This window comes from Ctenocephalides felis, unplaced genomic scaffold (assembly GCF_003426905.1).
Source record: "Ctenocephalides felis isolate EL2017-DRISC unplaced genomic scaffold, ASM342690v1 CF-g0.4_SCAFFOLD_00695, whole genome shotgun sequence".
NCBI lineage: Eukaryota > Metazoa > Arthropoda > Insecta > Siphonaptera > Pulicidae > Ctenocephalides > Ctenocephalides felis.
This window is the reverse complement of record NW_020536849.1, coordinates 25,377-42,145: the sequence shown is the minus strand read 5'-3', so window position 1 is coordinate 42,145 and position 16,769 is coordinate 25,377. Positions and strand designations below refer to the sequence as shown.

Genomic DNA, 16,769 nt, shown 5'->3' with positions numbered 1-16,769 from the left:
CTCGCCTGTTCTAAATGAGGTATTACATGCAGTTATAAAATGCATTAATGCTATTAAAGCCAGTGCCAAATCTGAACGTCTTTTTAGGCTGTTTTGTGAAGAGCAAAATGAAAGCTATGTGAGACTTTTGCTTCATACTGAAGTAAGATGGCTTTCCAAAGGAAATTGCTTAAATAGATTTATGCAACTCTTCGATGTTTTAAGTGAATTTTTAAATGACAAACCTGAAATGAAGATTTTATTAACTATCGATGGTAAAGCGTTTGTTATTTAACAGATATATTTGAAAAATTAAAATATTAAATAAACAACTCCAAGGACCAAATAAAACACTTGTCGATGCGAAAGCGAAGATATTTGGTTTCATTACAAATATTGAATTGTATATAAAACAAGTTAGCAACAGAAATTTCTTGGAATAAATATTTATAATAAAGTAAACGAATAGCTCAAAGCACAAAGATTAAAATGGGGAAAAGTGCAATTTGGTGTCTTTGGATAAAGCTTCAGCTATGCTGGGTCATATTTATGGTTTTTCAGTTTTGTAAGGGGAAATAACCCACACTCATGATGTTATCAAGATTATAAATTTATCAAGGGACATGCACTAAATACGCGGCTATTTTGTGAATTATGTCAGGATAGTGAAGCTGAGACCTGCCTCCTTATTATACAGAAGTAAATAGCTCTCTCGCGGTAATATTTTAAATTGAGTATGGACTCTTAAAAATGAAGCTGAAATCTCTAGGGTTTTTCAAAAAAATATTGTTGCTGAAAATTTTAAAAACTCTTCCTCAGTGGCATATTTCGCATTTAGCAGACATTTTTGAGAGCATAAATATATTAAAGAATTACACGAAAAGCATATTAATACTTTTTCAGCGAATATTGGAGGCAGAAAGTAGAAGAGAACAAGATAGCATCTTTTCCAAGGTTAGCTTTGTTTTTGGAGAATTGTAAAAAAATTGTCACCTGGTAGAACTTTCCAGATCTGGATACACGTATTGTGAGTGGATTGTAGATCTTTTTAAATGTGAAACTTTCATGATACCGGAAAAACCAGCAGGTTTGGCAGAATCAATTCTGGAAATTCGTTTAAATACCGAAGCACGTATTGAATTTGGAAGTGAACAAAATCTGTCATGTTTTTGGATGTCAAAAGCTGCAAAGAGTTTTGAAATAGCACATGAAGAAGCGGTGAGAAAAATGCTGCCATTTGGAACCACATATTTGTGCAAAACTTTTCCAGTCTGATAAACATAAAATCGAGGAGAAATAGATTGAATGCCGAAGATTGTATTAAATTGCTCTGACATGTTAAAGTCCGGATTTTGAAGAAATTGTGTCAAAGATGAAGCAATACAATTTCTCCAAATCGTAATGTTCTTACATTACATGTATGCGTGTTTATTGTCACTTGTGGCATTAGTTATAGTAATGGGCCAAACATCAAAATGAAAATTTTTCCATTTCTTCACGTATCAGAGGTTTTTGAACATTTTGCCATACCTCAGAAAAAATGGATGTATGTGTGTGTTTTGTGTGTCCGCATTTTTCGTTCAGGTTTTCGGGCGCACGGATTAACCGATTTGAATGGTTTATTCAACATTCGGTTCCTATTGATGCGGAGATATGCTGATTAGTATTTGGCAAAGGCAGGACCAGCCGTTACGAAGATACGGAGTAAAGAGTGCAGAAAATAGAAATCAAGTTTTTTAGAGAACGGAGTGTCGCATTTGAGTGATCAAAAAACATTCAATTTGTAATGATTGGAAGAAGTAGTGCTTAGGTTTTGGCAAAGACACGTCCAGTCATGCCGAAGATACAGAGCTAAATGTGCAAAAAATGGCTGTTTTTGAGAGAACTAAGCGTCCGATTTAAATGATTCAAAGAACTTTCTGCTTGTCTTAACAAAATAATTGATTTTGGGAAAAAAAAAATTGTTCCAATTTTGTTCCATTTTTTTTTTTTTTTTTTGTATATCGAAATTATTTCAGATTTTATTTTTAATTCTGACTATAGTTCTAATATACTTTACAAATAATTTCAACTCTGCAATTCAGTTATATAATTCTTATAAATATTAGACAATGTTACAATATTTATAATAATCTATTTGAAAACATTCAGTATTCCACGAAACATTTCGTTACGGTACGGGAAGTTCCAGCAATTTGCCATAATTGCCTCAAGACAATTCCACTTACAGCTAGTTTACATTATCTATGGTACCTACACTCTCAGTAACGTGATCTTTGTTGTATGTACACTTTTGTGTTTGGATTCGAAAGCCATTTATCGTTTGGAGCTCTGTGATATTTATATTTTGTTGTGCGCTGCAGTAATTTACAACTGAAATTATAATCCGCTGAAAAATATTTTTTGTGCTAAATCAGGTAATTATTTACAAATCAATTGGTATAGCTAGTAGTTTTCTGCTTGTATTTTAAAAGTATTTTATTTATTGATTTAGATTAGATGCCAGCCCTAAATCCTACAGAAGAATAAAGTGTTTCTTTTTTTCTATTTCAAGTGTTACGATTTCGAACAAGATAGATATAAGTTCTGATGAAGATACAAGAAGACTACAGGCTAAAAAGCCGAACTTTATGCACGTAGAAAGCAAAAAATTTGAGAGAGAATGGGTGAATGATACCAAGTTCAACACGTGGTTAATGCCAGATGTATCAGACAAGTTTAAAGCTAGATGCAGATTATGTAATACATCCTTCACTGCTGAGCTCACGGTAATTAAAAATCATGGCAAATCTAAAAGTCATTTGTCATCAATCACTTCGGCTTCGAATCAAAAATCAATTCAATCATTTACTCAAAAAAAAAAGTGGAAACATCATTTGATAACAAAGCAACACGTGCAGAAATAAAACTTTGTGAATTTCTAGCTGAGCACAATCTTCCTTTTCGGTTAATGGACCACCTGACACCTCTTTTAAAAGATTGCTTTCCAGATTCAAAAATTTGCCCAGGATTTGAGGGTTAAAATCATCAAAGTCTGCTGCTGTAGTGTCAAACGTAATTGGAGCAACTGAAAAAGAAGATTTATCTATAAAGATAAGAAATGTATTATTTAGTGTTCTAAATGACGAGTCAACTGACATTTCTAGGACACAAAATTTATGCATTATTGTTAGATTTTATGATGCTGAGCCAGGCAAAATCACCAGTCGCTTCTGGTGTTGTATCAGATTTTTAATGAAGAAGATAAATCATCTGAAGCATCAGCAAAATATTTTTTAACTGCGTTGAAAAATCTTTTCAAAAATACTCAGTTCCACTCACAAATATCATAGGGTTTGGATCAGATGGGTGTGATACTATGATGGGGGATAAAAATTCAGTAAGAACACGATTTGAGCAGAGATGTCCTGGAATTTACATAATGAAATGCCTGTGTCACTCATTACATCTCTGCGCAAGTAATGCTTGTTCTGAATTACCCCCAGAATGTGAAAAATTACCACAGCTGGTTCATAATCATTTTTCAGTGAGCTCAAAACGCCAATATGCATACAAAAGAATTCAATCGATATTGGATTTGAAACAGCATAAAGTTTTACAACCTGCTCAGACCCGCTGGTTACCATGGTTATTATGGTGGTGGTAGAACGAGTGGGAGGCATTAATTAACTTCGTAGGGGTAATAGGGTTCCAAAAAAAAAAAAAAAGGTTTTTAAGTTCATAGTAATCGTCCAACAATCGAAATCAAAAAATTTTTACATTTTCTCGACGCGTTTTGAAGTTTCTGAACATTTTGGCAACTTTCAGAAAAATGGATGTGTGTGTGTGTGTGTGTGTGTGTGTGTTTTGTATGTCCGCGTTTTTTCGTCCACGTTTTCGGGCGCACGGATCAACCGATTTCAATGGTTTAAAAAACATTCGATTCCTATCGATAGGGAGATGTGCTGATTAGTTTTTGGCAAAGGCAGGTCCAGCCGTTACGGAGATATGAAGCAAAAAGTGCAGAAAATAGAAAACGAGTTTTTGAGAGAACGGATCAACCGATTTGAATGGTTTAAAAAACATTCGATTCCTATTGATAGGGAGATGTGCTGATTAGTTTTTGGCAAAGGCAGGCCCAGCGGTTTCGGAGATACAGAGCAAAATGTTAAAAAAATGGCAGTTTTTGAGAGAACTAAGCGTCCGATTTAAATGATTCAAAGAACTTTTTGCTTGTTTCAACAAAATAATTGATTTTGGAAAAAAAAAATTTTTTGTTTCGAATTTTTTTTTCAAAAAATTTTTTTTGTAATTTTGGGTCTAAAAATTCAAAAAATCACCCAGGCTAAGCACAGTCTAAGCGCCACTCTGGTACAAATGTTTACGCAAGTGCGTTTAGACTGTTTATGTACTGGAGCACTTTTCCAATTTTGTGAAAATCATTGAAAAATGTGAAAATGCCGCCAAGCTAAGCACAGTATAAGTGAAAAAGTCGCACAGAATTATTTGCAAATGCGTTTAGACTGTGACTATGCGGGAGCACTTTTTCAATTTTGTGTAAATTTGGCAACTATTTTTTTTTGAAATTTGATTCGAAATGAAATGACGATTGTTAATGTTCTGGAGATGATAAATTGATTTATTTATAATTAACTTTGCGTAGGGTAAGATATAGTAATCGCAAAAAAATCGAAAATGAAAATTTTTATATATCTTTACGTTTCAAAGGTTTCTGAATATGTTGGCATACCTTGGAGAAAATTGATGTATGTGTGTGTGTGTGCGTACAAGATGAACACTTATCAAATTTTCATGAAAATAGGTCTAGCGGTTTCGGAGATCTAGTAAAAAAAACTAAAAAAAATACCATTTGGCGGTCAACAATAATCATTAGACATTAGACATATGCACATCAAATTATCAGATATTTTATAGAGATTTTAACAATAAGTATAAATTTTGTTTACATTCCTATGGGTTCCGTACCAATGTTTATCCGTTAGACGGCGACGCGGCGCTTACGCGCTTCGATATTTAGTCTCTATGCATTTAAAGCAGTAGAATTGCTTTGAAAAAAAGTTCAAAATTTCCAAAATATTTAGAAATAAATTTTTCAACAAAAAGTCAGTTTTTGTCAAAAATTTATAGTTTCTCAAAAATCTATTTTTTCAGAGTAATTTTTTTTCAAAAATGTTAATCTTATTAAAAAAAATAATTTTTGGTACGGGAAGTTCCAGCAATTTGCCTTAAGGCACGATGCCATGCGCCCCACTAGTTTTATATTTCAATCAATTAAATTATAAAGAGGAATACAGGAAGATGAGTAAAAGGAGGAAAGATGATAGTGATGGAACAGATGAAAATGAATCTGAAGTTGCAAGAATACTTCAATACTTGCGAAATCCCATAATAAAGCCTTACTATCATTTTTTATTATGGATTTTACCTAACTTCACGAATTTAAACAAGTTATTCCAGTCCGAAAACTCTATTATTATGTCAGTTCATAAGAAAAGTAGTGTGACATATTTGGATTTATTAAAAACATATATGAATGATGACTACGTAAATAAAACACCCATATATAATATTAAACCATCGGATCAGACTAAATAAGAATATTCAAAATATTTATGTTGGAGTAAAAGTTTTTAAATATTTTAACCAAGCAGACTTTTCAAAACATCCTCGTTTACAAGAAAAATTGCATTTTCTTGCAAAATTCAGGAAGTTTATAATTCGAAGATGTGACGAAATAAAAAAACGATTCGATTTCAATGATACTATATTGAAAAATTTATCAGTAAAGAATCCTGCGGACGCAATGAATGGTAAAACAGTAATCACTACGCCAAGTTTGCTACCATTATTGAGTAAACTGCCCCGATTATTAAACCCAAGTCAAAGTCAAATTATTGAAAATGAATGGCGAAGATTCCATTATTTTGAATTGCCGGATGACATTAGTAAAATTTTAATTTACAAAGATGAGGAAGAGGTTTGGAATTTTGAAAACTTAGCTAAATTTTTCTTAAATGTTATGTCATTACCTCATGCTAATGCCGAATGTGAGCGAATATTTGCAAGATTGGATTAATAAAATGCCAAACACGCAACAAATTGGTAACTAATACACTTAACGAGCTATTGTTAAGTAGTCAGCGAATCAACCATAACTGCGTTGGTTACGAACCATCTAAAGATGAATTTTGTAAAATGAAGAAATCTTTATATGCTACTTCCACAAGCAATAGTGAAAGCCACTCTATTGATACTAATACCAGTGATGCTGACCAACCAAACGTCGATCTGGATGACATATCATATTTTAGTTAAAAAAAATTGTATTTGTTGTATATAATATTATATATAAGATTTATAACTGTATAAATGTCATTTAATAAATAAAAAAGTAAATCGTCTAATTTTAATTTTAACAAACGTCAAAAAAACTACTCATTTTCTCCAACTTTGATGAATTTTTAAAATTAAACTACTTGTCGTAAGGCCGTATTATTTCAGTAAGTTCTATAAGACCATGATATATATCGCCAAAAAAATTCCATAAAATTCGATTTTAATTTTTTTGCAACAATTAATTACAAGAAAACGGTTCGATAGATTTTCACCTAAAACTAAATGTAGCACCAACTAAAACTAATCCGTATCATTCCCAAATAATATCTTTTAAAAAGTTTTTGATTTTTTAAAATCGATTCGGTAGTATGAGCTTAAATATAGACGAAAAGTTTAACAATTTTTTCCAAATTACTATTTTCGTCGATTTTTTTAAATTAAACGACTTGCCGTAGGACCCTAATATTTCAGTATGACCTATAAGACTGTAGAGACAGACCCTGCAATTGACCACCATAGGAATGGTGGTAATCGCCAATAGAAAACATCCAAGTGATTAAAGTTAGGGTATATAACTTAACTTAGACCCATGATCGAATACCTATTCACTTATCACTTGTATTGTAACAATATTACATTCCGCCGCGCATTGCAGAAATCGTATTGTTTAAATTTAAAGGTAAGTAGTATTTGTTAATATCGTCACGTTTATATTGTCACGAGTGACTCGTTTTCATAGGTATCTTATTAGTTAACTTTTGTTTTGGGTACTTACAAGTGTTTTTGACATGGCTTCTACTCCATCTGGCAAAAAGCGCACTTATAAAGAAGCATTTCTACAATGGGGTTTCACAAGCATCACAGACAAAAATATAGAAAAGCTTCAGTGTGTTTTATGTAATAAAGTCATAGACCTTATACAATACATGGACTGCTAGTTAAGCGCATAAAAAGTGTCAAAAGATGTTCTATGGTATGAGGGCATACGAGGGTAATTTTGCGGCCGAGATATGTCAAATACGAACACGAGCTTTACCGAGATTAGTCGAATGCACTCGATCGCTTAAATTTTACAGTTACTTGGGTTCACGTGATGTTTGATCGCTCGGGTTTTTAAACTAAAAGAGGATAAAAATATACCTGTTGTAAAATTGTTAAAAGTAAAATGTCTTCTAAAATGTGTTTGGTCTGTGGTAAAGTTCCTAATTGCAGTAACACCTGTTCTGAATGCTTCGCAAGTATTCCGGGAAATTCGACATTCATCGATATAAAAAATCGAGGATATCTTTCATATCCTTCCGATGAAATGTTTAAATTATATTTATATATAGAAACCCTAATTCAAAATTCTTTAAATTTAATGTACAAAAGTTCATATGAAAGCACGATTCTCCAAAAGTTGAATGACTTGCGACTTGCACATTTTTTTAGATCAAGCCATTTCCAGCAATTTGTCCAGCACTATCATGACCTTATCAACTTTGTCGCAAAAATGTATTTAACAATTAGAATGCACCATGAAGAACATAAAAAAATCAAAGTTGCTAAATATGTACGCCACTTTCACACAAAAATTGTGCTTTTTAAACACCAATAATAAATATATTACATTTAAACAAATATTTCATTATTGCTTTCTAATTTTCCACAATAGCTCTAGCCAACTGTTCTTATTTTCAGTGAATTTTATAATATGTAAAATATTTTTTTATTTTCTTTTCTTATTTTCCTTAAACACTTTGTATAACGAAAATAAATAACTAAATATATAAATAGTTCATTACATTCATTAGTTTAACATAAATTGTATATTATATAATATTTTCCCAACAATTTCGAACACACGGACTTTCATTTGACGTTCAAGCGATCGAGTTTGACATTTTCGGCCGCGAAATTACCCTCGTATGCCCTCATACCATAGAACATCTTTTGACATTTTTTTACTTGAGAAATGTATGGGGACTAGCAGTCCATGAAGTTGTATAAGGTCCATGAATAAAGTGCATAATTCAGAAAGCATGAAACCGAACAAATTAAAAGAAATTTTGCTACAGTTCACAAGCAGTTTGCAGATAAAAATATAGATTTTTTTAAGGAAAAGGAGAAGATTCTGAAGTTTTTGCGCATGGATTCTACAGGCAACATACAGAAAGCAAATGAATCATACCTTCAAGCTTCATACAAAATTGCTTATCGCATCGCATGTAATAAAAAACCACACACTAAAGGAGAGGACCTCATCAAACCTTGCTTATTAGATGCGGCAACACTTGTTATAGGTAAGCAACATGTAGCTAAGATTAAACAAATATCACTCTCAAACAATACCATTCAAAGACGCATATGTGAAATGAGTGCCGATATTTTAGCAACCGTTATTGCTGAAATAAAGGAAAGTCCTATGTTTGCACTGCAGTTGGACGAGTCCACAGATGTTGCTTCGTGTTCACAATTATTAATGTTCGCATGATACATAAAAAATGATGATGTAAAGGAGGAATATTTGTTTTGCAAGTCTTTGCCCACTACTACTCGCGGCGAAGACGTATTTCAAACGCTAAAAGAGTTTATTGAGGAAAATGGCCTGGGCTGGTTAAAGCTGGTTGGTATTTGTACAGACGGGGCACCTTCCATGATGGGTATCCGTTCTGGTTTTCAGTCACTTGTGAAACAAGTTGCTCCTCAAGTTTTCAACTATCATTGTTTGAGACAACGTTACGCTTTGGCTGTAAAAACACTCCCACCAGATTTGCTAAACACGTTGAGTGATATAGTAAAAATTGTTAATCATATTCGAGGCAGCGCTACTAACTCAAGATTATTTAAAGTTTTGTGCGATGAAGTTGGTGCTACATTTAATGCACTTTTGTACCATACAGAGATACGTTGGTTATCAAGAGACAACGTTCTAAGTAGGGTCTATGAATTACGAGAAGAAATTGGATTGTTTTTTGAAAACCAGAGAACACAAAAAGGAAAAGAATATTATGCAAAAATTAAACACCATATATTTGTTCTAAAAATAGCGTACCTTGCTGATTTTTTACTGAAATTAATAATCTGAATATTTCACTGCAAGGAAATGAAACAAATATTTTGATGCTGCAGGATAAAATCGCAAGTTTTTTACGCAAATTGGAATTTTACCAACGCAGAGTTTAAGCTGGTGATGTGTCGATGTTTACACGACTAAGTGAACAATTACTAAATAATAAACGAGACAAAATCACATTTGAAAATTCTGTGGTGTAACACTTAACTGCCGTGATAGACTCACTGCAGCAATATTTTCCCGACATGGACATTCGTGAGTGCTACTCCTGGATTTTAAGACCATTTTCTACTTGCGTCGATATATTCAAGGACGAAGATGTGTCAGCTAGTGTCTCGGGCTGCGTGAAAATAACTTATTGAAAGTTGATTTTCAAAATGATAAACTCTGCACATTTTGGCGAAAAGCAGCTGCAGAATATCCCATCATAGCTGACAGAACTTTAAAGATCTTGATTCCACTTGACTCAGTTTCTCAACTTTTCTTATATTAAAAACAAAAGCCAGAAATCGTATGAACATTGAGCATGATATGAGATACTTGTTGAGTGAAGCTGAACCTAATATTGTGAAACTTGCGACACTTAACTCAACGCAAAGCAATTTCAACCTTCGCACTAGTACTCTAAGATTTACATATAACTTTATATTACTAGCATGGCCGGTAATCTCCGAACAAATGTAGAGAACCCTGTTTTGAAATGGCTTAATATTCGAATTTATCGAAGAATGGCGCCACTATTAACAATTTGATACATCGGAAAGAAAAATAGATGGCTGCACTTATATATAAATGAGCATGGCTGCACTGCTAATCGTCGTTTCTTGTGGGAAAAACCCATCGGAAAATCATGCATTTGATCGCCATTTTATGTCTAAGTTGTGATAGCTTCTTGTAGTTCTATTATATTTGTTTATCTGTTATACGTTGTGGTCATACTTGTTTTGGTAATTATTTTTTTACTTATTATTAAGTTAAAATGGTGAAGTGTAACGTACCAAATTGTGTTAACACCACAAATAATAAAAAGATGCATGTCTTTCCGGCATCTAATGATCAAGTATGTATATAATGATGTATTATGTTTGTATAATGAATATGATGAAAATACTATGAAAATGTTCTAGATGTTTTCAGTTTGGGTGCAGAGGACAAACAATCCTTTAATGGATGAGGTAACCGAAATCGACATATTTGTGACGCGCATTTCACAAATATTTGCAAAGTGGAATATTTGTCAACAAATTCAAAGACAAATCTAAAAGTTAACGCCCTGCCGACTCTAAATATGCCACGTTAGTATTACAAATATATGAATAAATGAATTTATTTTTAATGGAAATGCTGACTTCATATTTTGCTTGGTATTTATAGGATTCACTGGGGACCCATACTTAGAGAAGAATTGTCTCATGGATAGAGCTAGATTCCGTAAGGATAATGATGATATGTATATATATATATATATATATATATATATATATATATATATATATATATATATATATAAAATTCTTGTGTAAGTTTATATGAATGGTTAATCCTCCTAAACTATAATTCGGATTTTCATGAATCTACTTGAAGTTTGTTCGGGAAATTTTTTAGAATTTTTAGATTCATAGAAATATCGTTAGATTGTAGAAATAAATGGAAAAAAATATAAAAAACCGCTTATCATTGTTTGACCTTGAAAATATTTAAGGCATGGTTTGACATTAAAAACAAATGACAACTGTCATTTGCCAAACATTTTTATTCACTTATAGGCTAAGGCAATATTAAAATATAATAAATTCATGATTATAAATAAAGAAAATGTAATGTCTACATTATTATTGTCGAAAAGCAGCTAAGAAGTGCCAAAATTAAAATGATGTAAGACGCAAATAATATAACATGCGTCTCTAGTAGTAAAGGCTCTAGAGAAAAAAGGACAATTATGGATCAATAAACCCGAAAGTATCTACGCAACCTTGGTTTAAAAAAATAAAACAAAATAGAAAATACATTACAAATATATGTAGGATCCGACTAGGTCACTGGAGATTTGGAAAGCACCTAAACAAAATTAAGATGATCAATTCCCCGACGTTTACATGTGGATATGAAGAAGAATCCCTTAACCACATCTTTTTTGGATGTCCTCGATATCAGTCTACAAGAGAAAAATTTTAAGAGTAGCTTCAAAAAGTGAAAATCGATTTTCCGGCAATTACTTATAATTAGTTCTGAGAACATATATAGTATTACAAGCTGACCCGGCAAACGTTGTTTTGCTAAGAAAGGTATATTCTAAACAATTTCTAGAGAATCAAAAATATTAATACTTTAAGTGTATAAGGATGTGTTGTTTGAATGCTATATACAATGAGATATTATAAAAACAATAAGCCCCATTAGTTTGTCTATGTTTTGTCAATACAATCAAACTGGAAGCTTTATACACTTTCTATAGAAATCATGGTATAATCCAATCCAAGTCTTTTTTGGTATTTCGACTTATTGATTACGTTGTAAGCTTTTCAGATTCTTCTGGATTCTGGATTTTGTGTATAATTGTCGAATAAAGGTCGAATTTGAGTTTGAGCAACTATAAATTTTATTATGAAAATCAAACCAATTTTATCATAACAAATGACACATTTCAAACAAACAATTATCTGACTACGTTCGGTAAAACTACCAGCTACTTCATTAATGTAAAAATGTGCTTTTTTCTGTCTTTCAAATATTTGTTATAGAGACCTTTTAACCCTATAGGCGGGGTAACTTGGAACGGCCAGATGGCAAACAGGTTTAATGTCTTATTTTAATTTTAAAGGTATTTTACAAAATAATTTCACTTTTAACTAATAAAGAAAATACTTTTATTATGAATTTTCAAAGATTACAGTTTATCTCCAGATAGCAAAGTCATAAGAGTCAAAGTTATAGCTGCTTATAAATTTTTTCCCTCTACTTTCAAATATTGTTGTTGAACAATGCTTTAGCTTTACTGGTTTTTGACACTTTGGTCGTGGAACTTTTAACCCCGTACCAGCACGCGCCATCAGAGCAATAGTTATATATATGATGTACTTACTTTCCCATTTTATTTCAATGCCAAGTTTACTAACAATATAAAACAAACACCATTTGTTGGTAACCGGCCATCCTTAATCCTCGATAATCCTACCTTTCCTGTTACCACAGTAGAGTTACCACATATCATTGCGTTGTGTATAGCAAATTCACAAAATTCACAAGTTATTCATTTAATATTTGATATTTATTCCAAACAAGAAATAGAATTAGAACTAAGCATATTTGATAAATATTTTGTTTATGATTAGATTATTAAAAATATATATTTGCGGATAAAAAATTATTATATTTTGAGCATTCCTATTCAAACCTCACGCCATCAGTAAAAGCATTTCGGGCAATACTAATAATTTTTTTATTTATTTATACTTGAACATTTATTAAATTGAAATAATTTTAACATATATCAAAATAATTAGTACGTAATTTCCATTTTTATTTAATTTTTTTTTTAAATAAAAACTTTGAAAAAATGAGATTTTTGAAATTTTTTTTAAAAAAAATAGACTTTTTTGATAAATTTGAATTTTTTTGTCTCGAAATTTTTTTTGAAAATTTTGAATTTTTTTTAAAGCACTCATGCTACGCGGCTATTTCAGAGAAAAAACACCGAAGCGCGTAAGCGCCGCGTCGCAGTATCACAGATAAAAAGAAATGTTAACAAAATGTACACTTATTAAAATTTCTAAAATATAAGATAATTTGATGTAACGATTCTCTCTCAATATAAATATAGCCTTTGATAGCCTTCACAAAAAACGACCGATCGATATATCACAATTGCAATTTTAAACGAACATCTACACCACATTGGTTTATTGTCAAAGCGGGGATGTTGGCAGGGATTTATATAGAATATTGTTGCAACATCACATGCTTACTGGGTAGTGGGTAATTCATAAATATATTTAATACAGCAAATCAAGAAAGAGAAAACGTATCAGTTTTACATTCAGAGGAGTTTCAGGTTAACCATTAGAACTTTGTCTACCCCATACAGGACACCGATAAGGTGTGAGTATACTGAGGAACAATACAATAAATTGCAGAAAAAAGCTAGGAATGTTATTGAATGAACATTTGTAACTCCATTTAGTTGCATATATGATACATATCAGTTTATAAACTGTTACTGTTTTAGTTGATAATTTGAGTGTTTGATTGTAGTGTTCCAGATTGATATGAAAAACATAAAGGCACTTACGTTAAGAATCTGTTACCCAAATTACCTCGAACAGCCATGCAGCCAAAACATTCACAATACCTTTCATCATGAATAGTGTTTCATTATCAACATCTGAAATTATAAAACATTATATTGGATATATACAAATATAAATATGAAAATCTGATGAAAAGAAAGAAAACATGAAATGCTCATATAAGAAATTGTTAAAATATAACTAGCATATGCATTGAAACAATATCGATAAAAAAAATTAGTGAATACGTACTCAATAAGCTGATAAATGATTCAAACGTTTAGTTTAAACTTAAATCAATAAGCAATAAGCAAGAAGCAAAAAGCAAGAACGTTGCAAACGAATATTTCGCAAATAAAATAAAAGAGAATGCAGAATAGAAAGCTGTCAAATGTTCTTCACAGATTTAATAAATACACGAAACTACGACACACCAAAATACTAACCGAAAGCCTGCAAATAATTTTATCGCCAATTTAGGTCATTAATCGTACATTAAAACACTGAATTTAAACAGAATCAAATTGACATAATAAAAACACATGGTTGAAAATAATGCAAAGTGATTCACCGCACGACATAGATTACAAAGCAAGCAAACAGAGAGCGGAGTAAGTTGTAAGGGTGCCGGCACACCTTGCCATACCGTTCATTCAGCGCTCACGCGGCTTCAAACGCAAACTAATCTAAGATTTCGTCAAATGCAACTTTGATTAGATAGCAAAATAACTATTTTAAATGCAGAGATAATAAACAAGAATGTCTCGTAAATGAATTTTAATCGTAGGAAATTAGTTTTCTCTATTTTTTTATATCAGTATATATATTTTATGTTTTTAGGAATATTTTGTTTGCAAAATATTAGTTTTTTTTTTAAATTATCTGTACGTTTTTTCTTTTTAAATTCTTATTCCTGCTAAATTTGTCATTCCATCGCCAATACTCCTGCGCTTTTCTTTTATTAGTTTTTGAGTTTTTAATATATTATTATCAGTCATCAAGTAATTAATATTAATAAGTTATTTCTCTTTAATTTGTAGTACTTTAAAAATATGTCTGTAATATATTTTAATTAATATTTGTCAGTTATTTCTGTCTAGTTGATAATTCTTCAAAAATATGTCTTTGATATATTTAAAAACATATTTTGTAATTCGTACGTTTTGTTCTTATTTCCAATATTAATTCTTTTTCCGATTTTTTGGCTGTATTGATTATATGTACAAATGTAAAAGTAATATCAGGGGTTAATTTACAAAGTGTACATGTGCCGCTATCTATAATCAAAGTTGCGCATTTCAATCAAGTTAGTAAAATAAAACATATGACATATGACATTTAATCAATCGAGAATCCGCGATTGTCGACAACGTTCGCTCAGCAAGTGACGCCACAGACCCTTCTATATTTGAGCACTATATGCAACGGAAAACATATGAGGAGTAGCAGTCCATGTAGTGTAATGTCTATGGTAAATCCCAATATTATTATTGAGTTGCTGTAGTCTTGAACAAACGATGATGAGTTTAGTACCATCCAGAATTTTTTTAACTTCCCCGGAGGCAAGTTATAGTAATCGCAAAAAAATCAAAAATGAAAATTTTTATATACTTTTACGTTTCAGAGGTTTCTGAATATTTTGGCATACCTTAGAAAAAAATGGATACGTGTGTGTGTATGCGTTTGTGTGTGTTCGAATACAAATTTTCGTCGACGATTTCGGGAACACGGATGAAGCGATTTGAATAATGCAAAAAAACATTAGATTCGTATTGATAAGGAGACGTCCTGATTAGTTTTTGGCGAAGGCAGGTCTAGCCGTTCCGAAGATATGGGGTAAAAAGTGCCAAAAACGGTAACTCAGTTTTTAAGAGAACGGAGCGTCCGATTTGAATAATTCAAAAAACATTTTACTTGTATTAGCAAGATAATGAACTGATCAAATTTTTATGAAGGCATGTCTAGCGGTTTTGGAGATCTAGTAAAAAAGTAAAAAAAATGCCATCTGGCGGTCAAAAATGATCATAAGACATATGCACTTCAAATTATCAAATATTTTATAGAGAACAATAAGTATAAATTTATTAACATTCCTGGGTTCCGTAGCAATTTATTTTACGGCGGCGCGGCGCTAACGCGCTTCGATATTTAGTATCTATGCAGTTAAAGCAGTACGATTGCTTTGAAAAAAAGTTCAGGATTTTCAAAATATTTCAAAATAATTTTTTCTTCAAAAAGTCTTTTTAAAAAAAGTAAATTTTTGTCAAAAATTTATAGTGTCTCAAAAATCTAATTCTTTCAGAGTAATTTTTTTCAAAAATGTTAATCTTTTTTTAAAAAAAATATTTTTTGGTACGGTAAGTTCCAGCAATTTGCCTTAAAGCACGATGCCATACGTCACCACCACTTTTTTTTTTTTTTTTTTGGATTTAACAAACGATGTGGAATCGGCAGCGTTATCGGCATGGACAGGCAAATGCTGCGGTCGCGAGTAGTGTTAGAAGTATCGAGGCAAAGTATCGATACTACACAGTATCGAATATTGAGTACTTTTCACCAAATCAAACATAAGAGCAAGAGAAATCTAAAATTCTCTACAGATCGAATTACAATATTATGGTAAATTCTATTGCCTGTATTTGATGCTGTTAAATCAGCATCATGTTCAATATTTTGAGAAGTTTAAAACAATAATTTTTCGATACTAATTTCAAATTCGATTTATATCAAAAAGAATAATGCTCATTAATTAAAAAATAGTATCGTTTTGTGACGAAAGTATATATTTATAAATTTAGTATCGGTTAATTTATATCAAGAAGAAAAAGACTCAACAATTATAAAATAGTATAGTTTTGTGACGATAGTATTCATTTAAAATAATAGTGTTGGCTAATTTATATCAAAAAGAAAAATACTCAATAATTAAAAAATACTATTGTTTTGTGACAAAAGTATTCATTTATGATTTTAGTTTTGGCTAATTTATATCAAAAAGAAAAATACTCATTAATTATAAAATAGTATCATTTTGTGACGAAAGTATTCATTTATAACAATAGTATCGGCTAATTTATATGAAAAAGAAAAATACTCATTAATTATAAAATAGT

General features: G+C 31.3%; 2 protein-coding genes across 2 annotated transcripts; both read left to right on the top strand.

Annotated features, from left to right (window-relative positions):
* The first annotated feature begins 8,443 nt into the window (after nucleotides 1-8,443).
* Nucleotides 8,444-8,788, top strand: LOC113367408 (protein ZBED8-like). Its single transcript, XM_026609019.1, has one exon. It carries the CDS (start codon nucleotides 8,444-8,446, stop codon nucleotides 8,786-8,788), a length of 345 nt encoding a protein of 114 aa, XP_026464804.1.
* A 165-nt stretch (nucleotides 8,789-8,953) lies between these two features.
* On the top strand, nucleotides 8,954-9,382 carry LOC113367396 (zinc finger BED domain-containing protein 5-like). The gene has a single exon (XM_026609010.1). The coding sequence runs from the start codon at nucleotides 8,954-8,956 to the stop codon at nucleotides 9,380-9,382; it is 429 nt and encodes a 142-aa protein (XP_026464795.1).
* The last annotated feature ends 7,387 nt before the right edge of the window (nucleotides 9,383-16,769 follow it).

What these genes read in the sequence shown, in the direction of transcription:
- LOC113367396 (XM_026609010.1), top strand. Translation starts at nt 8,954, where the DNA reads ATGGGTATCCGTTCTGGTTTTCAGTCACTTGTGAAACAAGTTGCTCCT.
- LOC113367408 (XM_026609019.1), top strand. Translation starts at nt 8,444, where the DNA reads ATGGATTCTACAGGCAACATACAGAAAGCAAATGAATCATACCTTCAA.